General features: G+C 48.9%; 2 protein-coding genes across 3 annotated transcripts; both read left to right on the top strand.

Annotated features, from left to right (window-relative positions):
* Window positions 1–12,651: 12,651 nt before the first annotated feature.
* LOC136467897 (protein REDUCED CHLOROPLAST COVERAGE 2-like) lies at window positions 12,652–24,529 on the top strand. 2 transcript variants are annotated; one of them, XM_066466706.1, is made up of 23 exons: window positions 12,652–12,916; window positions 13,178–13,239; window positions 13,799–13,891; window positions 13,982–14,054; window positions 14,147–14,401; window positions 14,556–14,620; window positions 15,146–15,277; window positions 15,356–15,397; window positions 15,525–16,058; window positions 16,142–16,302; window positions 16,523–17,018; window positions 17,428–17,490; window positions 17,570–17,671; window positions 17,806–18,126; window positions 18,228–18,320; window positions 18,414–18,515; window positions 18,615–18,719; window positions 19,058–19,191; window positions 19,342–19,525; window positions 19,725–19,856; window positions 21,389–21,501; window positions 21,889–21,970; window positions 22,050–24,529. In XM_066466706.1, the coding sequence occupies exons 1-23, from the start codon at window positions 12,850–12,852 to the stop codon at window positions 23,949–23,951; spliced, it is 5,313 nt and encodes a 1,770-aa protein (XP_066322803.1). In that variant the 5' UTR covers window positions 12,652–12,849; the 3' UTR covers window positions 23,952–24,529. The 2 variants fall into 2 exon arrangements, with proteins under 2 accessions (XP_066322803.1, XP_066322804.1); XM_066466707.1 differs by lacking the exons at window positions 12,652–12,916; window positions 13,178–13,239; window positions 13,799–13,891; window positions 14,556–14,620.
* Window positions 24,530–24,624: 95 nt separating this feature from the next.
* Window positions 24,625–25,915, top strand: LOC136467898 (uncharacterized). The gene is made up of 4 exons (XM_066466708.1): window positions 24,625–24,869; window positions 24,948–25,043; window positions 25,237–25,402; window positions 25,509–25,915. The coding sequence occupies exons 1-4, from the start codon at window positions 24,726–24,728 to the stop codon at window positions 25,571–25,573; spliced, it is 471 nt and encodes a 156-aa protein (XP_066322805.1). The 5' UTR covers window positions 24,625–24,725; the 3' UTR covers window positions 25,574–25,915.
* Window positions 25,916–26,562: the final 647 nt, after the last annotated feature.

Genomic DNA, 26,562 nt, shown 5'->3' with positions numbered 1-26,562 from the left:
TCTGTCCCAGCCACGCTTCCCTCTGGCGCCTTCGGCTCCGATGGCGAGGATAGGTCGTGCAGCCCTCCACCCGGTGAGGTCGGGAGCTCACCCCCCTCGTCTCCTCCACCGCGACCGGCGGAGGAGGGGCCGCAAGAGTTACCTCCAATGCCACCTCTGCCATCGGCACCGGGATCACCGCCAACAGCATCGCCGCCGCTATCACATTATCAGCAGCTGCCCCAGGGGGCACCACTCCTAGGAGGGAAGGCTTCGCCACCGCCACCCTGCTGCCCCCTTCGCTCGCAGCAACATGCTGCAGAATGGGCCTCCAAACCTCCCGCACAGGGGTTGAGGCGATGCTCAACCCCAGCATCCCTCGTCCGCTGACAAAAATCACGAGTAAGCCAGACTCCAAAAAGACTCAACCATCAAAAGTCAAAGAGGCAACAAAAGGAAACATACCGGGTGGCGAGCGGCACTACTCTGAAGGCAGGCTCCGACGACGACGGGCCCACGGGACTAGGACCGCTCCCGGACTGTGACCCGCTCCCCTTCAATTCAGACGGGGTCGGGGTCATTCCAACCGGCTCCTGCCCGGCCTGCGGGTCGCTACGACCTCCGACTTGGGGCTCCCCGACTGGAGCAGCAGGCGGGGCATCCCCCGACTATGAGTCGCGCGTCGACCGGGTGCTAGTCTGCCCCTTAGACCGCCCGGACTGCTCAACCACACTCATGGCAGTTGGGGCCATCTCTGGCCACAAGTCCGGCGTTGGCACCGGCTCCGTCGCCGCACAGGTGTTGGACCACCCGGCTCATCCAGCCGTGTCCGCCACAGGCAATGATGAAGCTGGCAACGCTGCCGAGGGGCATGGTGACCGTGTTCTCTTTGCCACCCATTCGCCGACAACATCCGCACTCGCAGCATGCTTCCTCGATGCAAGAACCTCCGCACGTCGTGCGGCCTCCTGCTCCTCACCAGCGGACGTCGCCGCAGGATCGTGACGTACCATCAAGGTCGCAACGACCTCTCGACTCTCCTCCTCATCAGAGAAGACCATGTCATCCAGATCCGTAGGATCATCCGATGCGAGTTCCAACTCAACGTCGCTCGCACGTTCCTCGGCCCTCACGCGCCGGGTGACCTCCTTCTTCTTCTCTTCTTTTCGATAAACCTCCTTGGTTTTCTTCTTCTTCCAGGCATCTACCGCCTCCTTCTAGGCGGCCTGCTAGGTCCGGCTCGCCAGCCCCTTGGGAAGGTGTGGCCGGGACTTGTACCTCCCAAGCCCCTACGGAACAAATGAACCGAAATAAAAAAAGAAGGAGGGCAGAGAAAAAAGCACGAACAAAATAAGGGAGCATACCAGTGTGGGCACGATTGAGGCATTGAACAGTATGGGTTTTCCCACCACTGTCCCTCTAGGTCTTAGTTGTAGCACTCGGCTGACACGACTCTAGATCTCGTCGTCCGGCAACTCCTTCGGCGACGTGCGATCTAGGTCCGACCGACCGCCATACATCCACATCGGGTGCATCCTCTCCGCCAACAGCGTGACCTAGTGGCGGTAAAGGGTGTGGAACACCCGCACCCCATCGAGGTCGCCCCTTACAAGCTTCCGAAGCTCCTCCTCGATGACCTCCACCTTGTGCTTCTCTGTGTGGGCGTAGCCCCACGACCAACTCTTTTGTTTCACTGGCCTCCCACCGGTAAACGTTGGAAACGGCGCCCCCGTCGGATTCCTAATGTAGAACCACTCCCCATGCCATCCCCTATTGGAGTCACATGGGGAGTATGCGGGATACGAGCCTCCCACACGTGGCTTCCTCTGAAGGGTAAAGCCTCCGACCAGTGCAATCTCGGTCGAACTCCAGTCCGCCATAGCTCTCCCGAAGAAGAGCCGGAAGAGATCCACGTGCGGCTCCATCCCGAGGAAAGCCTCGTAGACGGTCACAAAACCAGCAATGTGCAGCACCCCCATCGGATTGAGATGCTATAGTTCCAAACCCCACTTGTTGAGGAGCCCGCGCAGGAACTAGTGCGCGGGGTATCCTAATCCACACTCGTGAAAGGTAAGGAAAAAAACCACCTCATCGGGATGAGGTTGCGGGAACTCCTCATTCTTCCTAGGGACCCTCTAGTGCGCCACCTCCTACGGCGGTAGGAACCCCTTCACGACGAACGCCTCCAGCACCGACACCCTCATGGTGGACGACCTCTAGTCCGACATGTCGGTGAGTTCCTCTCTTCTCCCTCGCTCTCTCCCCTTCTTTCCTAGAAACCTCCATGGCTCTCAGGAACGCTCATGGCAAAGAAGAGGAGAGAAGGCGGTGGCAGATGAAGAATAGGCAAAAGAGCGGAACAAAAACCCTCTTCCCTCTCCTACTTAAGGAAAGGGAGCAGCGGTTATAGAGGAACGCGCTGATCGAGGAAGCCGGAATGACAGGGCAAGATTTTCTCTTTCTTCCATTTAATGCAGATAAGACGTACCCTAAACCGATGAGACGCGCCCCGCGTGATGGAACGGCTCCTGATCGGACGGGACGTGGCCTGGCCATGGCCCACCACTACCGCACAATCAACCACTACTACACGACGGGCACAGGAACCGAAGCGCCACCGCATGTGGGTGGCTCCCCACTTTCCTAGGCCAGACCTAAAGGAACCTGAATGACAGGTAAGGATAGACACCGTCTGACAGGTAAGGAAGCGAAGGGGCACCCCGTGTAGGCCACGCTAACTCCGTCGCGGACGACGAGCATGGGTCTCGGTCAGACATTTCCGACTGAAGCTCTCCGAACCCCGTCACTTAGGTCGTCAGGGTCCCAGTCAGACTTTTCCGACTGAGGCTCTCCAAGCCCCGTCACTCCAGTCATCAAGGTAAACACTACCCCCTCTATTTCATTACAAATCATTCATACATCCATACACGCATTCATCTCATACGCCTGAACCCCCCAGATGGTTAGGGCATGAACCACCCGAGGGCTCAGGAACTAAGCATCGCACGTGCAACGAAATGCACCAGAACGCTCCGTGTTGTGCCATGAAGCGGTGGTTGCCTCATTCAACATGAGCAAACAACAGAGCTAGGGGAGAAAATCGTAGATGAGCACCGTGCGGCCTTCGCCCGGTCTGGCAAACCGGGTCATCTCAACCTTCTCGTTCGATCCTGAACCTCTCACCAGGCCCACATAATCTCCATCAAAGGGGAGGCTGTTAGGCCACCTGGGTCGGTCTCTGGAATGACCTAGGCATCTATCGGGTTGCAGGTAAAGGAGTAGTGTAATGTCACAAGAGGGCTATGCCGACCCCGTCACGAACGACGGACCCGGATTCCACTCGATCACACCCGTTAGCGAGCTCAACGAGCTAGTCTTCGAGCCCGAGCGATCAGGACAGGCGATGAAACTCAGCCCCTTCAGTTGTGAGGAACCGGATGGGGTAGCGCAAAACAACTCACATCGACCCCCACGAAGGCCCGACAAGGCTTGGTGGCTCAAATGCCAAAAACCTTGGGACCACGACTCTGAACTCGCGTCGATAGGATCTATGACATTCGGCTATGGCTTGGGACCACGACTCTGAACTCGCATCGACAGGATCTATGACATCCGGTTATGGCTTGGGACCGCGACTCTGAACTCACATAACAAACTTCACGTCCGACAAAAACCTTGGGACCGTGACTCCGAACTCGTGTAACAAACTTCACTTCCGACAAAAACCCTAGGACCGTGACTCCAAACTTGCATAATGGCTTCACTACCGACTGCACTCCAAGAAACCCTGGCCAGGGACCACAACTCCGAACTCACGTAAAAACTAACTGAACTAACTGTCTCGGCTACCCAGGCCGCACCAACATCAGGACCCACAGACTTCGTCTCATCCATCTCCGAAACTAACCAATCTCCGTGCCTAAAAATGCCTCGGCTGCACATCGACGCCGTGGATTAACAAAAATCCGTCTCAGACTAAAAAAACACGCACACACGCTCCAAACACCCCCTAGGCGGTTCTGCCCGAACCGCCCGGGGGCTACACTCGCGGGTGCGCTCGAGCGCACCCACCGAACACAAAAACCTCTCCCGCTGACAACGCAGAAACCCCCCAACAGGTTCCGCCCAAACCGACCGGGGGCTCGGGGGCTACACCCGCGGGTGCGCTCGTGCGCACCCACCGGCAAGACAAAAATCCCCCGGACGATTCGGCTCAAATTGCTCGGGGGCTCATGTTGGGTTCATAAACTTGGGGTCCCTCGGGGACCAGCTTCCACACTCAGGCTCGGCCCAGGAAAAACAACATGTAGTTCATGGGCCGGCCCAAGAGCCTAAAACACAACGGGTCGGAAGGGAGTTCGGTCGCCGACCAGAAGGTTTACCCAAAAGAACAAGCGCCCGCTCGTCAACTTCTTTGGCCCACCTCTCCGCCCGGAGCACTCGCTTCGGGCACCAGCCGCCTCCGAGCGGTCTCTCCAATCGGAAGGCCTGGCCCAAAACACTGCTTCCTACTCTGACCCTGTGACTCCAACCCCACGACCGGGGCTCGTAGGAACCCTGCTCACCACTCTTCTCCGACCGGTGCACTTAGAGCCGACTGGAGCCATCCGACCGGGGGCACCCCATTCGGAGGGCACTAGAAGACGTGCGGAGAAAGGCAAGGTAGGCTCACAAGTCAAAACCACTGTACCAGGGACCATACCCTACATGAAACAGTACTCTGTAGCCACCCTGACACAAACATTATTGTAGGCGCCGACATATCCCCTATGGTATTGTAGGGGGCGCTAAAACTCCCATACGGTAAGCCCCCCACGTGTCTCTGGACATCGATCATAGTATGGGCACCAGGATTTGCCGTACCGGTGAACATAGCATGGCTCCTCACATGCCACTAGGCATCAAATAATATTTATAGGTACCAGTGTCTGTCCTTCTTGAAGAAGATAGCCTGACCTCCCATGCGCATCTAATATTCTACAGCGGCATCAACAGTGTTGGGGGCACCTACCATTATCCAATCTTCATCAGCGTGGGCAACAAGGCTTAGAAACATCCATACCCTCTCCCTCTCACCTGTAAAAGCCATCCCCTTCATCTATAAAAGGGGATGTGCTCCCTCCAAAGAGGGGAGAGGTCGACTTCTTCAAGTTCAGACTCACAAGATCGATAGTTGACAATCCCTCAAACACACGCTCGAATACCTAGCTCGTAGCAAAGTTCCTATCACTCTCGGCCCTTCCGGTCGGAGCCGACCGGACCTCTTGTACACCCCATCTTTCTCCATCTCGTTTGTAACCCCACTGCAAGCTTCGAGCACCTAGGCTCAGGAATAAAGTCACTGACCGACCCTGACTAGACGTAGGGCACGTTGCCCAAACCAGTATAGATCCTGTGTCATTAAGTGCTAGGCCACCTCTGATCACAACATACAGTAAAACTACAAATATTTACTAGTTGGTCATTTTCTGCACCGACAGCTTGCATCATCAACTTCATCATCACTTGAGCTCTCATACTCAAGTCTTGCTTTGCCCTTCTCTTGGCTAGCTTTAAATGCTAAGTCCTTTTCTTTCTTCTTTGTAGAGGATGAGACATCTTGAGGTGTGATGTGCATGTACATCTCATGAGCATTGATCTTTCCCAAGATTTGTGTCGGTGTAGCGGTGGAAAGATCACCTTGATGAAGCATGGTCACAATATGCCCATATTTGTCAATGGAGAGGACACTCAAAATCTTTCTTACAACGTCGGATGGTTGCATTTGAGTGAGTCCAAGCCCATTGACTTCCTCTACAAAAATATTCAAACATGAGTATATCTCATTAGCACATTCTTTAGGAAGCATCTCAAAAGAGTTAAGCTTTTTCATGACAAGATGATAGCGTTCCTCATGCTCACTCTTTGTTCTCTCATAGAGCGCACAAACGTCCAACCATAGTGCATGGGCGTCTTTGTGGTTCCTCACCCGGTTGAACACATCTTTGCAAAGACCTCTAAAGATGGTGTTTTGAGCCTTTGCATTCTATTTCTCGTAATTCACCTCATCACCTTGTAGGTTAGTAGCATCCTGAGGTTTTGGAAAGCCTTGTGAGGCGGCTCTAAGTATTCCAACATCTAGAGCTTCTAAGTACGCCTCCATGCGAATTTCCCAATATGGAAAATCACCCCCCTCAAAGATAGGAGGAGGTCCATCCTAGTGAGACATCTTTCTCTAGGTGGTTAAGCCTAAATATATGAGCACGAGGCTCTGATACCAATTGAAAGGATCAAGATGCCCAAGAGAGAGAGGGTGAATTGGGCTAATTCTAAATTTCTTTGCAATAATTAAACCCTACGGTTAGCCCAATTAACCCTTTGTGCCTAGAAAGTGTTTCTAATGTTCTACCACACAAAAAGACTTGCAACCTAAGTTTCAATCCTACTCTAGCATGGCAATTCTATGAATGTAAAGATAAGTATTGAAATGCTCAAAATAAATGCTCAAAGTAAATGCTCAAATTAAAGAGAGGAGGAATGTGGCGATGTTTTGCTGAGGTATCGGAGAGTCGCCACTCCCCACTAGTCCTCGTTGGAGCACCCACACAAGGGTGTAGCTCCCCCTTGATCCGTGCAAGGATCAAGTGCTCTCTACGGGTTGATTCTTTGACACTCCATCGCGGTGAATCACCCACAACCGCTCACAACTCGAGTTGGGTCATCCACAAGCACCGCCAGATGATCACCAATCTCCCAATCACCACCAAGCCATCTAGGTGATGGCGATCACCAAGAGTAACAAGCACGAACTCTCACTTGACCACGACAAGCCTAATGAGAAGGGTGGATACATACTTTGCTACTCTTGATCTCACTAATGAGGGCTCTCTTTGGGATTCTCAAATCTCAATCACCTCACTAGGACCTTGCCCTTCTTGGCACTCTCAAAGATGTTTCTCAGCTATTGAAATGAGCAAAAGTACCCCCACACATGAATGGAGGAAGTATTTATAACATGGGTTGAAAAACAAACCGTTATGTGCCTTTGTGGGGTGACCGGACGCTTCGGTCAAGTTGACCGGACACGCCGGTCAGTTCACCCGAACTCTAGTGTTTAAAGTGTGACCGGACGTTGGCCAGCGTCCGGTCAACACTGACTGGACGCATCCGATCGTGATTTTCCCTCTCTAGAACCTTACTGGAGTCGACCGGACACCGGCCCTCAGCGTCCGACCACTTCACCTCTTAGCGTCCGATCACTTCCAGATGACTTCACCTTGATCAAATGAACTGACCGGACTCTGCGCCAGCGTCTGGTCACACCGAAGCCAGCGTTCGGTCAGTATTTGACCATCCATTCACTTCCAACTTTCGAACGTAAGTGAATGAAGTTTGCTCCAATGGATCTAAGGACTTTTTAGGAGCTACCTAGTGCTAGTTTTAGCAAGTGTGCACCACACCTAACCCACTAGACTCACCTAGGTCAAGCTACCCGTCCATACCCCCTTAATAGTATGGCCAAAGGAAAAACAAAGTCCTAAACTATTCTAAGTGTCTCTTCAACTCCAATCGATACTTAGAACTAGTACATCCTTAACCTTGTCGTCCATCCTTTGAAATCCGAAACGATTTCCATCGTAGGGGCATGACCACCATGATAGCCCAATTGATCTCCATTACCATGACCTAACTTAATTGCTTCTGCAAAACACATGTTAGTCATAATAATCACGCATTGTCATTAATCACCAAAACCCAGCTAGGGGCCTAGATGCTTTCATGTGGCTCTTTAGTTAGCCTTTGAGAGCACACTAACTTAGTGTAGTGACATAGCTATTGTGTGGATAGAAACTATATAAACTAGAATTGTGGTAGGTGGCTTGCAATTTTAGTAGGCTAGCGCAACACTTGCTTCGCCTCATAATTGTCTAACCGGTTTGCTAAGTGTTGTTATAGAAATTTTTATTAGGCTATTCACCCCCTCTAGCCATTAGGACCTTTCAGCAGCACTCGACCTCACACTCGTAGGCGCGATGGAAGGAGGTGCCGATGGTGATGACCCCGCATGGACCCGACATCTTCAACTTCAGATAGGTGTAGTTGGGGACAACCATAAACTTCACGTAGCATGGATGTCCCAAGATGGCATGGTAGGTCCCGTGGAACCCTACCACCTCGAAGGTAAGGGTCTCCATCCTATAATTGGTTGGCTTCCCGAAGGTGACGGGCAGATCGATCTGCCCAAGTGGCACGACCTGCTTTCTAGGCATGATGCAGTGGAAAGGCGCCCTGGTCGGCCAGATGCGCGATCAGTCGATGCCCATGGCGTCGAGCATTTCAGCGTACATGATGTCGAGGCCGCTGCCTCCATCCATCAGCATCTTGGTGAGCCACTTTGTGCCGATGATTGGGTCGACCATGAGTGGGTATCTTCCTGGCTGTGGGACGCTTTCCGGGTGGTCGATCCGATCAAAGGTTATGGGGAACTCTAACCATCGGAGGAAGGAAGGCACGGCTGACTCAGCCATATAGAACTCATGGCGCGCAAGCTTCTGGCGGCGCTTGGAGTCGTAGGTCACTGACCCTCCGAAGATCATGAGGCAGCCATCCAGCATCGAAAATCCACCATCCTTCCCCTCGGTGTCGTTTGCGGACGGCTTGGGCTCCTTCCTATGCTCCCCCTTGTTGGAGCCTCTGAACAAGAACCACTTCATGAGGACACAATCCTTGTATAGGTGCTTGACGGGGAAAGCACGGTTCGGGCATGGCCCTTCGAGCAGCTTCTTGAAGTGGTCCGGGGTACCCTCGGTGGGCTTCTGATCCCCTTACGGTCGATTGTGGCCACGAGCGAGCCCTCATGCTGTTGCTTGTTCTTCTTCTTATTGGGGCCGTTGGAGGCGCCTTCATCGGTGTTCTTGTCCTGCTTTGCCTTGCCCTTGGGTCGGTCAAAAATCACCCCGACCGCCTCCTCGCCCCAGGCATGGCTGGTGGTGATGTCGAGGAGCTCCTTGGTGGTTCGCGGGCCCTTACGTCCCAGCTTGTGAACCAGGGACTCACGGGTGGTCCTGGACAGGAAAGCTCTTATGACGTTGGTGTCGGCGACATCGGGCAGCTCGTTGCACTGCCGGGAGAAGCGTCGGATGTACCCACGAAGAGTTTCCTTGGACTTCTATCGGCAGTTTTTGAGATCCCATGGGTTCCTAGAACACGCATATATGCCCTGGAAGTTTCCCACGAAGATCTCTTTTAGGTCTGCCCAACTTTGGATTCGGTTGGACGGAAGGTGTTCCAACCACGTTCGTACCGAATCAGCTAGGAACAATGGAAGGTTGTGGATAATAAAATTGTCACTATTCACTCCACCCGCTTGGCAAGCATGCCGATAATCCTCGAGCCATAGTCCAGGGTTTGTTTCCCTAGAGTATTTCGGGATGTTGGTCGGCGGTCGGTACCGTGGTGGGAAGACAGTGTTGAGGATGTGTCGGCCAAAGGCCTGAGGTCCTGGTAAGTCGGGGCTCGGGCTTCGGTCCTCGCCGTTGTCATAGCGCCCGTCACGACGAGGGTGGTAGCCATGGCTAGCCTCCTCCCTGTCATCACTGCGGACATGCCTACATGCATCTAGGGTGTTGCGTGTGTCATGGTGGAGGCTGAGACACTCATGCACCGGGGCCACGGTGCGTGGCCTGCCGTTTCACTACGCTTGGTGGACTGACACGTCCCTGTCCGGTCGCTCTGAGCGCGCGCTGGCTAGCATCAAGCTCGCGTCATCGGGACAACAAGCTCTCAGCCTGCTATGTCACCGCATGCTCGAGTAGCGTGTGAATCTCGTGATGGGCCTGATGATCCTCGGGTGTTGCGGGCTTTGGAAGCCCACGGAGCAAGGCCGTCGTGGCAGCGATGTACTGGCTTGCCCAGGTGAAGTGTGAGAGGGCTTCGTTGTCCTCGATGATCCTCTAGTTCACATCATGGGCCACGGTGCACGCACGACCACCGTCTCCATGGCGCTCGATCTCTCGCTCGAGCTCCACACGTTCCTACTCGAGCTGGAGTCATGCTTCTTTGAGCTCTTGGTGCTACGCCCTCAGCTGCTCTACCCGCAGACGAGGTGGGGCCCCTACATCCCCCTCGACCTCATTGTCGAGGTCATCTGTTGGGGTAGCCCCTCCCTCGTGGAAGCTTTTGATGTATCCCTCTGGGGTACCTGCCATAAAACATTCTCGCAAGGGGTGATGGCTCCTCCTGCTAGAGTCAGAGTCAGAGGGCGACTCCGATTCTCCCACGAGAAGGTCGTGGAAAGATTTCACAACATATTCGGTCATCCCCATGAACTCGTCGTTCGTAGGGGATGGGGGCGTGCGCTGCGCCACAAGGTGGCCAACGGTCTCTGCGGCGTTGCACAGGCCGAACGAGAGTGCTGTCGGGGTGCTCCGGATGAGGTATTCCGGGGAGAGCCGTTCTCCTCCAGCAAGCTGCGTCATAATGTTGGCGAACGAGAAGGTGATGCAGCGCAGGTCCTCCCAGGATGGTTGGGGTCCTAGGAAGATGCCGAGCTGGCGCTCTAGCCTCCCGTAATTGAAGCCGAGGAGCTGGTCGCTCCTAGGGACGTGGGCCTCCGGTGCGTGTAGCTATAGCTCCTCAAGCGTCTCGGTGACCGCGTCGAGGCCAATGGAGCGGAGAGGCTGGATGGCGTCGGGAACCTACGCCAACTCTCCCTCCGTCGTAACAATAAAGTTTAGGTTCCCGAAGCGCACGTGCGCGCCCAGGACCCAGCTGATGCCGTAACTAGCCATCCGAGGCCTGATGGGGACGTCGAGACGCGCAAAAAGCCCCTACCTAACGTGCCAACTGTCATGTTTTTGGACCACCAACGAGTAAATTTATATTTGCACATCTAGCTCATATGGCGTGCTTGGAGGACACAAGGGTTTATACTGGTTTGGGCGAAACGTCCCTACGTCCAGTTCGCTACTGCTCGTATTACCGGCACTTGGTTTGCAGTAGGAGTTACAAACAAGCGAGAGAGGGAGAGGATCCCAAGTCTCTAGTGGAAGGAGTGAACGGGTGCTGAGAGCTCGCTTGCTGCTCAGCCATGTGCTCGTGTCGTGCTCATGTGTCAAGATCCCCACCTTTATGGGGTGCTCTGCTTCCCCTTTTATAGGCGAAGGGAAAGCGCGTGTTACAGAGGAGGAAATGAAGAAGAACGAGAGAGAGAAGAAGGCTTCCAGGGTTGCCGAGTCCTTATTCTCCTTCATGCGGGTCTCGCCAATCCTGTAGATGTTAACAGGGACGGCTCCATGCCACGACCCTATTCGTCACTGGCGCCATGCGCAGGCGTCATTTGCTGGTCATGGCGTTCCACTCCGTCCTGGCAGACGTCGTGGTGAACTGACTCGCCTGTCAGCGTTCGTACGAGGATTAGGCAGAACAACACCGGCACGCCCGACACTGTTCTCGATGTGAATCCCCAGGTATGGCCCGTCATGGCCGCGGGTTACATCGAGGCGTGCCAGCCTCTTCCCTGGCGTCAAAGTTTTGGCACAGGCCCATACGCTTGGACCTGGAGTGGTTGGTGGCGGTATGTGTCCCTGTCGGATGAGATAGAACCCGCGTCCTTGGGGTCAAGCGAGATGGAGCCTGCGATCCTTGGCGAGACGGAACCCGCGTCCTTGGGGTCGGGCAAGACGGAGCCCGCACCCAAGGGGTCGGGGCGAGACGGAGCCCGCGGCCTCGAGGTCGGGAGAGACGGAGCCCGCGACCTCGAGGTCGGGTGAGACGGAGCCCGTGACTTTGGGTGAGACAGAACCCGCGTCCTTGGGGTCGGGCGAGACGGAGCTCGCACCCAAGGGGTTGGGCGAGATGGAGCCTGCGACCTTGGGGTCGGGCGAGACCTTTTAATACGTCTCGAGCCATCCGGAGAAGTCAGCGTGGGCGCTAACTTCCTTGCTTTGGGTATCCCTAATATCGATACCCGACACCATGACTGAAAGTATTGTTCACTGATTTGTTGTGAGAGAAAAATATTATTCGTTCGTTGAAATAGTACGACTCATATGACAAGCGAATATGGCCTACGTGTAAACCAAACACCAGCCAACTTCATGTAGTAACCGTATGTGTGGCGTGGTAAACAGCGGTGGGAACCAAATAGCACTCAACTTTTGTAGGTATATAGCTTTTATTACACATCTAGAATTTTTTTATGTCTAAAAACCTATAACGACTTACAATTTGGTAAATAGAGTATTGCTCCATCCGTTCTAAAATTATACGAGGTTTTGGCCTTTCAAGATATATTGATTTTATTATGTTTTTAAGTATAGTGTATATATAAATGTATAGCAAAAGTTATGTATTTAAAAAAGCTAAAACGTCTTATAATTTATTCCCCTATTTTAAATTATGAGATATTTTGGTTTTTTATATATATTATTTTTATTATGTATCTAGACGTATTGTATATCTAAGTGTACAATAAAATCTATATATTTAGAAAAAGATAAAATATTTTATAATTTGGCACGAAGAGGGTAGAACGGAGGGAGTACGGAGCTAATTTATGAACAAGAAAAAAAAACTGACCAGCAGCCGCTGGAGTGCTCAGTCTGCTACTGCTGTCCGCTTCTCATTCTTCAGGTCCAGGAGGAGCAGGAGTACAGAGGGCTACCTGCTATCCTAGCTAGTAGCAGCTGCGACTACTATAAACACCTTATCCTCTCTTTGCCTCTTCACTGCATGCCTCGCTATCTCCTCCTCCTTTCAAATACAACTCTGCAATGCCCAGGGCACCTTAGCCGTGTTCGTTCAGAGTCCCGATTGGTGGCGATAAGGTTGTTGCAGTGCACTGCAGACTGCAGTGCAGAGCTTGGTTAGCTTGGGGCGGCGGCAGCAGCCATGGCGCCCAAGGCAGGGAAGGCCAAGCCCAAGGCCAAGGGAGACAAGAAGAAGAAGGAAGAGAAAGGTGCAGGTTCTTTCGCATGTGAAGGAATTGTACTCGGAATTTCGAAATGGTTTTCTGAAAGAGAGGCGAATTAAACTGTTCCATGTTGCTCACAATTGTGAATTGCTGACGGTGATGGAGAAGGAGACTATCCAATTTGGAAATAACTTACTGTTTGTTGTTTTTTCTTTGTGTTTTTCCTTTTTTTTGTGTGTGTGTGATAGTTGTATGCTTGTTTGATTGTATGGAAGTGGAACTAATGGAGGAACTCCCTTGATGCAGTGCTGCCCACCGTACTGGACGTAACCGTTGAGACGCCGGACTACACGCATCTCACGCTCAAGGTGAGAACAGCTAATCAGCTATCGCCTTCTTGCATGAATTATGCTGTGTTCAAAACATATGCACCGGTCTGCATATGCTCGTGTTTTGCACTTTTGCTGCTGCGAGCACGTACAAATCCTTCTGTGGTTATGAACCACCCGTGGTTGCAATTTGCAATTATTACGCTCACGTGAATGGAGTTCATGTGCCATATATACATAAACGTTCTTCAGCAGCAGGAGCACGTGCTGACGTGCACAAGGGCATGTCCAGCATGCGACTAAAAACATATATTCAGAGTGTTGTTAGCTTGGTTCAGTGCTTGACTGAAGAATTGCACGGTTTCAGTGACACCGTAACAATGATAACTTGAGCCTAATTTGAGAGAAACAGACTTTTGCAAACTTGTTTTATTTACTGAAACTAACGCATGTTTTTGAAATTAATCTATCTATCTATGCATGTTTGAAGTGTTATCCCATGCAATGCAAAAAGAAAAAGGCTAACAAAGCGCAAGGGCGAAGTGTTCTTTGCTTGATCCATTTTACTGACCAACGAATGCATTTCCGGGTTCTGCAGGGCATATCAACGGACAGGATCCTCGACATCCGGAAGCTCCTGGCCGTCCACGTGGACACCTGCCATCTCACCAGCTACTCCCTGTCCCACGAGGTAATAAAAAAGTCCCCGGGCCCATCCCCCAGAGGCTCAAAACCCGCCTCGTGATCCGCGCCACTAACGGTCCATCTCAACGCAATGCAGGTCCGTGGGGCCCAGCTGAAGGACACGGTGGAGGTCGCCTCCCTCAAGCCCTGCCACCTCAGCATCGTCGAAGGTACGATCCCGCAAATACCCGACTCCCCGAGGACCTGGGTGCAAAAATGCGGAGCAGTCACTGACCCACCACCTCCTCGCCGTCGCGCGCAGAGGACTACACGGAGGAGCTCGCCGTCGCGCACGTGCGGCGGCTGCTCGACATCGTCGCCTGCACCACCGCGTTCGGGGCGAAGAAGCCCGAGCAGAAGCCCGCGTCGCCCGATGCGGCTGCGGCCGAGTCTGCCAAAACCGGGTCGCCCGGTAAGACGGCGCCCGGCGGCGGCGAGGAGCCCATGTACCCGCCGCCGAAGCTGGAGCAGTTTTACGACTTCTTCACGTTCTCGCACCTCACACCGCCGCTGCATTGTGGGTGCTCGCGCTAGTTGTCACTCTTTTGATTTGATGCAGTTTTTTGCTTGTTTCGTAGCACGTTCGATTCAGAATTGAGTAGGTTTGATTGACGAGTTGCATACATGATTTTCCCCCTCCCGTTTCTCTGAATATAATGTGATTGTTGCAGACATTAGGAGGTCGTCTCGCCCATTCGTTGATGACAAGAGAGAAGACGACTTCTTCCAGATCGATGTGCGTTTGCTACAAAGTTTGTCGGTGAATTAGTTTTTAATATGGTTTGATGTTATCGGTACAGATGCCCACTTTACTATATACGGGAGACCCCGCTAAATGGGCCAAGTTGGGCCGGTTTGATGGGCTGGGCCGAATGACGAGTACTGCAGCTCCGGTTGCCGGCGACATAGCAGTGAAGAATACTGTAGCTACAGGCTTTAGTCCCATACCGGAACCTGAGGGAAACTGAACCAACTTAAAAGTCTGAGCCTGGGAGGGAATTAACTTCGGTTTGAATTTTTTGCGCGAAGCGAGGACGAAAGCGCAAGAGAATTAATTAACAGGTGTGGTCCATTTAACGTGTAGAGTGGATCTTAGCCGTCGCTTCTCTGAAACCTAATGTTTATTAGCAAAATTCAATGTGTTGGACGTATGTTGCTGTGAGGCCTGATGCACATTGGTCATACTTAGACTGTTAGACAAGTTGCTAATTCTACCAGCATGTGTTTTGATATATCACTTAGAATTTGGGTTGATATGCAGGTGAGAGTTTGTCATGGGAAACCAGTGACGATTGTGGCATCCCAAGAAGGATTCTACCCCGCAGGGAAGCGAGCACTCATCAGCCGCTCCCTCGTTGGACTGTTGCAGCAGACAAGCCGTGCATTTGATGGAGTAAGCATTAGATATTGTATGACCTTGTTGTCTATCGACGGCTGTTTATTGACAAGAAAACACATTTGCAATCTGCAGGCCTACAATGCTCTGATGAAGGCATTTATCGAGCACAACAAGGTCAGGTTTACTTTTAAGTGCTGAATTTACGTGTAGTTATTGTTTTTATGTTAACAAATGTTTGCATGTATGGTAACTGCTATAATCTTAAACTGAAGTTCACTTTTTTATTGACTCTTCAAATCAGTTTGGAAATCTTCCTTATGAATTCCGATCAAACACATGGGTGGTTCCCCCTGTTGTTGCCGATTCACCATCAGTATTCCCACCTCTCCCAACTGAAGATGAAACCTGGGGTGGCAGTGGTGGTGGTCAAGGAAGAGATGGAAAGCACGATCATAGACCATGGGTGAAAGAATTTGCAATCCTTGCTGCAATGCCTTGCAAAACAGCTGAGGAGAGGCAGGTTAGAGATAGAAAGGCTTTCCTACTCCACAGTTTATTTGTGGATGTTGCAGTCCTCAAAGCTGTTGCATCTATTCAGCAACTGATTTCCAACCATACGAGTTTACATGAAACAACAGATGGCACCATTGGTTCTGTTTTGCACACCGAGCAAGTAGGTGATATGAAAATAATGATCACAAAGGACAAAACAGATGCAAGCTCCAAGCTAGATGTTAAATTGGATGGAAGTCAGGCTCCAGGGATGTCTTCTGATGAGCTTGCTCAGAGAAACTTGTTGAAAGGCATCACTGCTGATGAGAGTGCAATAGTACATGTAAGACTCCCACCATGCAACTTTTATATTAATACTTCCATTAGCATTTTATGAAGTATTGAAATTGTGCTATCCATTTACAGGATACAGCCACTCTTGGTGTGGTTATTGTAAAGCATTGTGGGTATACAGCTGTTGTCCAAGTTCCAGTAGATACTGAACTGACAACTGCTTCTGTAGCACAGCAGGAGATCCACATTGAAGACCAGACTGAAGGAGGTAGCAATGCTCTTAATGTCAATAGGTTAGTAGTTGGGACTTTGATATAAGTTACAAATATATTCTTATGCTTTATTTCACAATTCTTAACCATGACGTTTCTGTACATCTGATTGATCCCAAGTAATTTTTACAATATTTATGTCTGTATGGTTGACTTTTTGCATACACAGCTGTCTACTCTTAAAACATTTCATCTGGTCCTGTTATAAGACCAATGTGATAACCGCCTTTCCTTGTATCAGCTTAAGGATGCTTCTTCATAAATCATGTGCTCAAGTACCTGGAGTTCAACGGTTGCAGACCAGTGATCCTCAAGACAATGCGATTACTCAAACTTTTGTCCGGAAGATATTGACAGACAGCCTGCAGAAGCTTGAAAGTGAGTCTCCGATAGTAACAAGACCTATCAGATGGGAACTGGGTGCTTGTTGGGTACAACATCTACAGAACCCAACTTCCGAGAAGACAGAGACTAAGAAAAGTGACAAGACTAAGGATGTCCCTACAGTAAAGGGTCTGGGTAAACAATTTGGTCAGTTAAAGGAGATAAAAAAGAAGACAGATGACAAGGGTGGAAAAAGTACACATGTAAAAGAAAACACTTCTCCTAATACAGATAATGGGCATACAGACAACACTGCCAGCGTAAAGGATGATAAGGATGTTGTTCTTCAGAGTCTGCTTCTGGAAGCAGCTTTCCAAAGGCTGAAGGAATCAGAAACTGGACTTCATGCTAAGGTTTTTCTCTTGTCATGTTGGTTTTGGAGATTTCTTAACTTTTTTAGGGGTAATTAGCCAATTATGTGACACACTACTCCAAGCAATTCCACATCACCTAGAAGTCCATATGAAATTCATGTTAGTCTACTTGTGGCCTTGCGGTTACTCATCTGTCACTGCATTTTCTTTATTCATCAATTTTACTGCTAATTCCTCAATATTAGTATAGTTCATCAATTCCATGCTGGTATCGCTTAAAAGGTTGGTAAATTCACCTATTGTAAAGAATTAGCCCATCTGGTGATTTTTGTGTTACTAGAGGGACCAGACTTGTAGGGTACCGTAGGTTAGCAAGGTTTACGTCCATCATGGTCCTCACATTCTTTATTGTTACATTATGCCTTTTGTTTGATGCTTCTTTGTGCAGTCACTGGATGAACTGATTGAGATGTCACACAAATATTATGATGATACCGCATTGCCCAAATTGGTAATGTATCTGTCTTGCAGCAATCAAAGACTTGTTTTGAGTTACACTGTAATTTATTGTCATCCTTCTCTGTTATCAGGTCGCAGATTTTGGCTCACTTGAGCTTTCCCCTGTTGATGGAAGGACATTTACTGACTTTATGCACACTAGGGGCCTCCAGATGCGGTCACTGGGACGAGTGGTACTTACTATGGTTATGTTCAATATTTGTTTTCTGAGTCACATAAAAACCCTGTCAATTCATTTGAAAAACTAAGATAGTAAGAAACCTCTTATTAATGACACTGAAGTGCTATTATAATTGCCGTGTTTCAGGTTGAGCTTTCTGATAAGCTTCCACATATACAGTCCCTGTGTATACATGAGATGGTAGTTCGAGCATTTAAGCACATAGTTCGGGCTGTTATTGCAGCTGTTGATGATGTAAATGACATGGCAGACTCGGTTGCAGCATGTTTAAATATTTTGCTGGGATCATTCCTGGAGGAAAATAATGACGGCGATTGTGGTGAGGATCATAATCTCAGGAAAAGGTGGCTGGAGGTCTTTTTGATAAAGAGATTTGGTTGGAAGTGGAAAGATGAATATTGTCTTGATCTAAGAAAATATGCCATTCTCCGTGGTCTCTGCCATAAGGTAATTTGGTGCTATAATTTTACATTTCATTGAGATTTAACATTTTTATTGTATTTGTTCAATCTGGAACCATGATTCAGATAACAACTCCTCCAATTTAGGTAGGACTTGAGTTAGTAACAAAAGATTACGACATGGATATGCCACATCCATTCAGAAAGTCGGATATTATCAGTGTTGTTCCTATCTACAAGGTAACCTTTTCATTTCTAAAAGAAATAGCTGAATAAGAAATTCTTAGAGAATTCATGGACATCAACCTTTTTTTTTTTGTTGCCTATTTGCAGCATGTTGCATGCTCATCAGCTGATGGCCGCACCCTGCTGGAGTCATCCAAGAGTTTCCTGGATAAAGGGAAACTTGAGGATGCTGTTAACTATGGCACGAAGGTATAATTCGTTGTCTTACTACTACATCCATATGTGATGAATTCTTGAACTGGTGCTTCATTTGGTTTCCTTCATTCTAATCTGCACATGATTGTGCAGGCTCTTGCAAAACTTGTTGCTGTTTGTGGTCCTTATCATAGAATGACGGCAGGAGCATACAGCCTTCTTGCAGTAGTGCTGTATCATACTGGCGACTTCAACCAGGTATATTCTTCTTAGGACTTCACCATCAGCTCTCACTAGCAGCATTCACTATTCCACAATATTTGTCAATTTTACCTGCATACGCTATGTTTGCAGATACAATTAGGTGGTCATGAAATTGCATCTATCCTAGACATGTTACTGTGTTTCAAATTGGAATCATATTTTGGTTGAGCTTGTAAGCTGATTTAGCTTAATCGATGCGATGATGTTACTTCTCTGAGTTACCTGTAGTACATATGCACTTGTCAGGTGTTTAATTATTTATGCACAAAAGCATTGTTCTATCTTATGCTGTGAAGGCTTATCTTTATAAATGTTGCTGCTCTTTCAACCAGGCAACCATCTATCAACAGAAGGCTTTAGATATTAATGAGAGGGAACTTGGACTTGACCATCCAGATACAATGAAAAGCTATGGAGATCTTGCTGTTTTCTACTATCGTCTGCAACATACAGAACTGGCATTAAAGTAAGTTCACTGAGTCATCTACTTAAGCCGACACGGTAAACTATGGTCGACACTCTAGTTTAATGTTTTCCCACTTACCTGTGGAGCCTGTTTCATTTACCATTTTGATGTTTCAACTACTTTGTTTATGTTCTGATTGTTATATTTCAGGTATGTCAATCGTGCCCTATATCTTTTGCACCTTACATGTGGCCCTTCTCATCCTAACACCGCTGCAACTTATATCAATGTTGCGATGATGGAAGAAGGGTTGGGCAATGTCCATGTTGCACTCCGTTACCTGCACGAAGCTCTAAAATGTAACCAACGGTTGCTTGGCGCTGATCACATACAGGTAGGCAACCCAACCTCCTCCAGTGTTTCTGGCATGATTGTATTATGCTCTCATGTATCTACAGTTGCACGCTCTACTGCCTACTCAGTGCTCACATCAGTTTTGATCTGTACACTTCTAACATTTAGAGTACCTGTCTGTGATTCAAACAAAGGCTAACATCGAAAGGTCATCTTATGTCTCAATGTTTTAATGACAGACCGCGGCAAGTTATCATGCTATTGCTATTGCTTTGTCTTTAATGGAAGCATACTCATTGAGTGTCCAACATGAAAAGACTACTCTACGGATACTTCAAGCAAAGCTTGGATCAGAGGATCTTCGGACCCAGGTAAGCAGAAAACTCTGGCTTGATTATGTGTAATTCCACTTAGCCACCAACAACATCAACAACAACAACAAAACCTTTAAGTCCCAAATAAGTTGGGGTAGGCTAGAGTTGAAACCCAGTAGAAGCAATCAAGGTTCAGGCACGTGAATAGTTGTCTTCCAAGCACTCCTATCTAAGGCTAAGTCTTTGGGTATATTCCATCCTTTCAAGTCTCCTTTTATTGCCTCTACCCAAGTCAACTTCGGTCTTCCTCTGCCTCTTTTCACGTTACTATCCTGGCTTAGGATTCCACTACGCACCGGTGCCTCTGGAGGTCTCCGTTGGACATGTCTAAACCATCTCAACCGGTGTTGGATAAGCTTTTCTTCAATTGGTGCTACCCCTAATCTATCACGTATATCATCGTTCCGAACTCGATCCCTTCTTATATGACCGCAAATCCAATGCAACATACACATTTCCGCGACACTTATCTGTTGAACATGTCGTCTTTTCGCAGGCCAACATTATGCACCATACAACATAGCGGGTCTAATCGACGTCCTATAAAACTTGCCTTTTAGTTTCTGTGGTACCCTTTTGTCACATAGGACACCAGATGCTTGCCGCCACTTCATCCACCCTACTTTGATTCTATGGCTAACATCTTCATCAATATCCCCGTCTCTCTGTAGCATTGATCCTAAATATCGAAAGGTATCCTTCCTAGGCACTACTTGACCTTCCAAACTAATATCTTCCTTCCCCCGAGTACTAGTGCCGAAGTCACATCTCATATACTCTAAAACCTTTGGACTCCAAAGTCTCCCGCCATAACTCCAGTTTCTGATTCACTCCTGTCCGGCTTTCATCAACTAGCACTACATCATCCGCAAAAAGCATACACCACGGGATGTCCCCTTGTATGTCCTTTGTGACCTCATCCATCACTAAGGCAAACAAATAAGGGCTCAAAGCTGACCCTTGATGTAGTCCTATCCTAATCGGGAAGTCATCCGTGTCTCCATCCCTTGTTCGAACTCTAGTCACAACATTGTTGTACATGTCCTTAATGAGCCCGACGTACTTCGTTGGGACTTTATGTCCACCACATAACATTCCTTGGTATTTTACCATAAGCCTTCTCCAAGTCAATAAAAACCATGTGTATGTCCTTCTTCTCCCTATACAGCTCCATAACTTGTCTTATTAATAAAATGACTTCCATGGTTGACCTTCCGGGCATGAAACTAAATTGGTTCATAGAGACCCGCGTTATTGCTCTCAAGCAATGCTCGATAACTCTCTCCCATAGCTTCATAGTATAGCTAATCAACTTAATTCTCCGGTAATTAGTACAACTTTGAATATCCCCTTTATTCTTGTAGATCGGTACCAATATACTTCTCCTCCATTCGTCAGGCATCTTGTTTGATTGAAAAATATGGTTAAACAGCTTGGTTAGCCATACTATAGCTATGTCCCCAAGGCATCTCCACATGATTTACCTTTTTCGTTGCACCAAGGAAATCTAATAACCATATTTTCCACAGGATGCTTCTGCTTGGCTGGAATACTTTGAATCCAAGGCACTAGAGCAGCAGGAAGCAGCACGTAATGGTACTCCAAAGCCTGATGCTTCAATAGCAAGCAGAGGACATCTGAGGTAGATGTTTTTTTCTCGAACTACGCAGGAGAGCTGCGCGTCATTTCATTAAGGTAGAAGAAAAAAAACGGGTTTGGGTAGCCCCTACCCAGTTACAAAACACACACCAACACATCTGAGGTAGATGTTGTAATTGATTATGTTTGTGAAATATTTTCACTGAAGAAACCAAAAAGACAGGAAGAAGTTTTTATTTGATTTGCTAATGAATAGTTAATCTTCATGTGTCAGTATGGATTTTATAGGTGATAGCTTGCTCTAAACTGGTGATTGTTTCCTTTACCCTAATACTGTCAGAAGCAGTGCGTAAAAAAATTATCTATGGAATGGTGTTTTTAAGTAGATCATTTGCTGCTTAAGCGTTTATCTTCTATTTTTCTTTCTCAGTGTATCAGATCTTTTGGATTATATCAACCCGGATGATGAGCTCAAGGCTAAGGAAATGCAAAGGAAACAAGCCCGTGCTAAGGTAGGGTCTTCCATTGAGACTATATCGCATTTATATTCCACCAATGGTCATTCTCATACATGCACATTATGAATCATAGATCAAAGGTCGCATTGGGCAAAACCAATCTGAACTTGTTGATGATGAAGATCGAAGGAGCCCCCCACCTAAAAATGATAATTTGTTAACCGAGAATGAAAACTCTGGAGTAAAAGAGAATGGAACCTTTGTTGAGTATGTGAAAGTGAAAGATGAAATATCAAGTGACACTGCAATCCGCATACCTCAAGATGATTTTACTGAAGAGTACACATCTGATGAGGGGTGGCAAGCGGCTGTTCCAAAGGGACGCTCCACTGGGAGCCGCAGAACTGGTGCAGGCATGAGGAGGCCAAATCTGGCAAAAATTAATACTAATTCACTACACAGTGAGAATGGAAGATACAAAGGAAGAGGTACATCCAACTTCTCTTCCCCTCGAGTTTCACCTAGTGAGGCTGCAGTTCCTATTGGTTCTAGTCCTCTTGCAAAGAAACTAGCGAAGAGTTCAAGCTTCAATTCCAAAGCAGGTAGCCCTGCTGTCTCATCGAACAGTGGTGAGAATTCTTCCAATCCCAACTCCAAGCCACCAAGCCCTGCCATTGCCACAGCTGCTGTCAAGGTGATACCATCCACAGCACCAAGTGCCAGTCAAACAGTAAGGAAGTCACTTTCATATAAGGAGGTAGCAATAGCTGCACTAGGGACTCTTGTCAAAGCATTGAGTGATGTACACACAGAAGAAAAAGATACAGGTGTCCGAGGTGCAAGTCCTGAAAGTGCTAAGTCCCCAAAAGAAATGAATGGTCACCCTTCTGGAGAGAAAGATGGGGCAATAGAAGTGTCACCAAAGGCTGATACTTCACAAGTAACTAAATCACCTGATGGAGGTAAACGAGAGCAAACTGATGTTTTGATTGGTTCCAATCAACCAGAAACAGGACATAAAAAGACCTCAGATCCAGCAGAGACATCTGTAGCACAGAAGAACACAGATCTTCCTGCCCCGGTCACATCATCTGCAACACAAACTGAGGAGGTTGACACCCCAAATGACGAAGCACCAACTGTAATTGAGGCAAATGATTCTTCCTCCAATGACGATGAAAGAGATTCAGGAGAGGATACACCAGGACAGCTGTCTAGTGGAGGTGAAAATGAGAAATCTTCACTATCTGAGAGCGAAAAGAATGATACAGCAAGAGAAGGTGCTAAAGAGACAAGTAAACTTTCTGCTGCTGCGGCTCCATTCAATCCATCCAGCGTACCAGCTTTTGGTTCAATGGCTGTCCCAGGTTTCAGAGAACATGGAGGGCTATTGCCATCACCAGCCAATGTGCCTCCTATGCTGTCCATCCCTCTCCGTAAGCACCCTCACCAATCTGCAACTGCAAGGGTACCTTATGGTCCACGTCTGGCTGGAGGCTACAATAGATCAGGGCACCGAGGACTTCGTAAGAAGCCTGTGTTGACAAGTGGTGAAGCCCCTACAGAAACAAACACGTCTGCCCCCAGGGTTATGAACCCTAATGCCCCAGAGTTTGTTCCAGGTCAATCTCGGAGTCCTAATGGCCATCCAGCATCTCCAAATGGTCCTTTAGCATCACCAGGTGGTATTCCATCTTCACCACAGGACCTTCTATCATCCCCAGATAGTACTGTGGAGTCACCAGTAACTCCATCCCCACAAGTTTCTGAATGTAGCCAGATTAGTCCTGAAGGAAATGATGCATCTAGTGGAATCAATGTTGAGGGTGGGGGTGTAAAGCAGAACGTGGATGACACAAACCACACAGAAAGTAAAGATGGTGAAGTGGAGCCTGAGCAAACCAAAGCTCCTGAAGTTACAGAAGAAGGGGCGGCGGTAAAAGATGCTACTGAAGAGACGATTGCAGCCGAGCAGCCCAAATCCTGGGCTGACTACAGCGATGGAGAGGCTGAGGTCGTTGAGTTCGCAAGTTAAGGAAAATACAACCTTATCAGATAGCCAACACAGCCTGAAATTTTTACTCGAACAGATGAGCATTTCTTCTTCTCAATAGATCCTGCCTTTTTTTTTGGATAGACTTAATTGCCTTCCAGTGGCATTCCATGACCTTTGGGGTTTGCAATTTTGAAGATTTTCCAGAGCGTCCACCAATCCACCGTGGTGCCCATGTTTCATCCTGCTCCTGCTTTTTTGCTGCGAAGAACCTTGAGGAATAAGAGCACCTTAAAGTATCAGCAAGAGAGGATGCGTCGTTAACGTTTCGTTATTTCATCATCTTGTCGACTTAACGTCTTCATAGTTATTTCTTTGTTATATAAAATAGACTTTTTGAACCATGTATAAAATATAAAGAAAGTGGTGTTGTATTTCCATACTTGCGGTTGATCCGAGGCTCCGAGCTGTATTTAGCATCGAGACCGAACTAAAGAAAGGCTCCCATTGAATTTCGCTTTTAATACTAGCTAGTGCTGATTTACTGGTGCCTGCTGGTTCATTTGAATGATTCCTATCATTCCTGTGTTTGTGAGAAAGCTGTGAAATTGCATGGGAATACGCTACAGCGTAGCCACGAAGGGCACACTGGATATTCCGAGGGAAACTGGCGCAGTTGGATTAGCTGGCTCGCTGAGAGGTGGGCCCATGCATCGTGTGCTGGGACCTCAAAAATCAGAGCGGCACGAGCGGGTGCCAGACCAGCAGTCCAGCAAAAATCGCATCCTGATCCTCCGCCACCGAAGCTAGGTCAGGATGGCGGCGGATCCGAGCAGGCGGCGGCCGGAGCACCATCCGGCGGTGAGCGACGTCCTGTCGACGCTCACCGAAGCCAGAGGCACCCTCGCCGACGTGCAGCGCCGCCTCGACCTTGAGTTCCGCGAAGCCTACCCTGACCATGTCAGTATTCTCGTCACCCTCCTCCGTAACCGCTTCTTTCCTTTCCTCGCTGACGGGATCCGGCGGCGGCGGTTGCAGGCGAATCCGGCGAAGCTGGTGGCGCGGGTGAAGCGGGTGGTGGAACAGGCGGCCGCGCTCAAGGAGATGAGCCGCGACCTCCTCATACAGAAGCAGGTAGCTTCTTTCCCCTATGTTTTCACCAATCCGCGACTGATCTGCTGCCGGTGCTGAGAACAATACCGTTTTTTTATAGAATGAATTTGATTGAGTTTGGCTCGACATTTCTAAAATTCTCGATATTTCGTATTTATTGCCATGTCCGATAATTTTTTTGTGCTGGTATTGTGACCTTTCCGTCTACCCGCAGGAGCTGATCGACCAGATCCGCGTGAGCTTGGTGGCGCAGCGCCGCATGACGCAGCGGCTGCTCGCAGCGTCCGGGCTGCCTCCCATGTCCGATGAAGACGAGACCGTCCACAACAGCCTCAACGAGGTGATCCAAGACTGGACTGCTCAAGTCAGTCCGATCACAAGTAGGCAATCCCCTCCCTTTTGCGATCGGATAATTGATATGGGAATTGGGGATTCATGGTGGACTGGGCTGGGAGCGGGTGCTGACTCAATATGTCATGCTCGCAGGGGAGATCGAGGACCTGGACAAGAAGAAAGATGCCAACCAGATCTTCTTCTCAACGATCATGTAGAGAGAACAGCTTTCATGGGAATATGCCAACCAGACCCTCTTCTCAACGATCATTTTAGAGAGAGAGAAGAGAGCTGTTTTCATGGGAATGTGGTCCGTGAAGAAGCTGTGCTTCTTGGTTTGCGATGTGTTCGGTGCTGGAAAATTTGTCTGTTAGAGAGAGCAGCTTGTTTGCTTTATGCCTCTGTAAAACTAGTATGGAACTGCAAAGTTCTCATTAGAAAATCAAGCATGATTGAGGGTGTCATCGGCCTAAGTAATAAGCTGGATGTGATGAGTCAGAATGTGCATAAAGATTGAGCCATTGGGGATCCATATATAATATCTCCTTTCAAAATGATAAGTCTTAAGATATTACGGGCGTGTTTGGATGGTGGCCGCACTGTGCCACACCGTGCCGCACTTTGGGGAGCCGTTTGATTCACTGCCACGGTTGCGGCGTAGCGACGCCGTGCTCCTCCAGTTCAATTTTGCCGCCCAACCTTGCCAAAAGTGCGGTAGCCAATTTCAACGCCGCACTTCCGGCACGGACGGCCCTGGACGTGCTGCCTGTGACTTGCCTGTGACCCAATAGCAAAACTGCCTGGTCAGGCAAGTCTATTTTTTATATCTTGTTTGGTTGACGTCCTGGAAGTAGACAGAGGGACGGGGCAGCGTTTGGTTGATGTGTCTCACGTGGCTTCCTGTAGGGTGATTAGGTCCAGGCAAGTTGGATTGGAGCCCAGGCAGTCGATTTCCTACGCCTGCTCACAGGCAACTGTCACAGGCAACTCGTAGCAGGCAGATTTCTCAGGATGCCAACCAAATGAATCACAGGAAGATTACAGGCAGGTGTCCAGTCCAGGCATTTCAGTCCAGGTCTTTATCCAAACATGCCCTGAGCATCCGCAGTGGGAGGGTCGAAGCCGGTGCGATACAATAAATGCTAAGATAGAACCCGGTCCTATACACTGCAACCATGGTTCGATGAAGGACCGGCTCCTTCGCATG

Source organism: Miscanthus floridulus, chromosome 7 (genome assembly GCF_019320115.1).
Source record: "Miscanthus floridulus cultivar M001 chromosome 7, ASM1932011v1, whole genome shotgun sequence".
In the NCBI taxonomy this organism is placed as follows: Eukaryota; Viridiplantae; Streptophyta; class Magnoliopsida; order Poales; family Poaceae; genus Miscanthus; species Miscanthus floridulus.
This window is presented reverse-complemented; position numbering and strand designations above follow the sequence as displayed.

What these genes read in the sequence shown, in the direction of transcription:
- LOC136467898 (XM_066466708.1), top strand. Translation starts at nt 24,726, where the DNA reads ATGGCGGCGGATCCGAGCAGGCGGCGGCCGGAGCACCATCCGGCGGTG. An exon ending in GCGAAGCCTACCCTGACCAT is followed by an intron (nt 24,870 to 24,947) that starts GTCAGTATTCTC and finishes CGGCGGTTGCAG; the next exon opens with GCGAATCCGGCGAAGCTGGT. An exon ending in ACCTCCTCATACAGAAGCAG is followed by an intron (nt 25,044 to 25,236) that starts GTAGCTTCTTTC and finishes GTCTACCCGCAG; the next exon opens with GAGCTGATCGACCAGATCCG.
- LOC136467897 (XM_066466706.1), top strand. Translation starts at nt 12,850, where the DNA reads ATGGCGCCCAAGGCAGGGAAGGCCAAGCCCAAGGCCAAGGGAGACAAG. An exon ending in ATGAGAGTGCAATAGTACAT is followed by an intron (nt 16,059 to 16,141) that starts GTAAGACTCCCA and finishes ATCCATTTACAG; the next exon opens with GATACAGCCACTCTTGGTGT. An exon ending in CAGAGGATCTTCGGACCCAG is followed by an intron (nt 19,857 to 21,388) that starts GTAAGCAGAAAA and finishes TATTTTCCACAG; the next exon opens with GATGCTTCTGCTTGGCTGGA.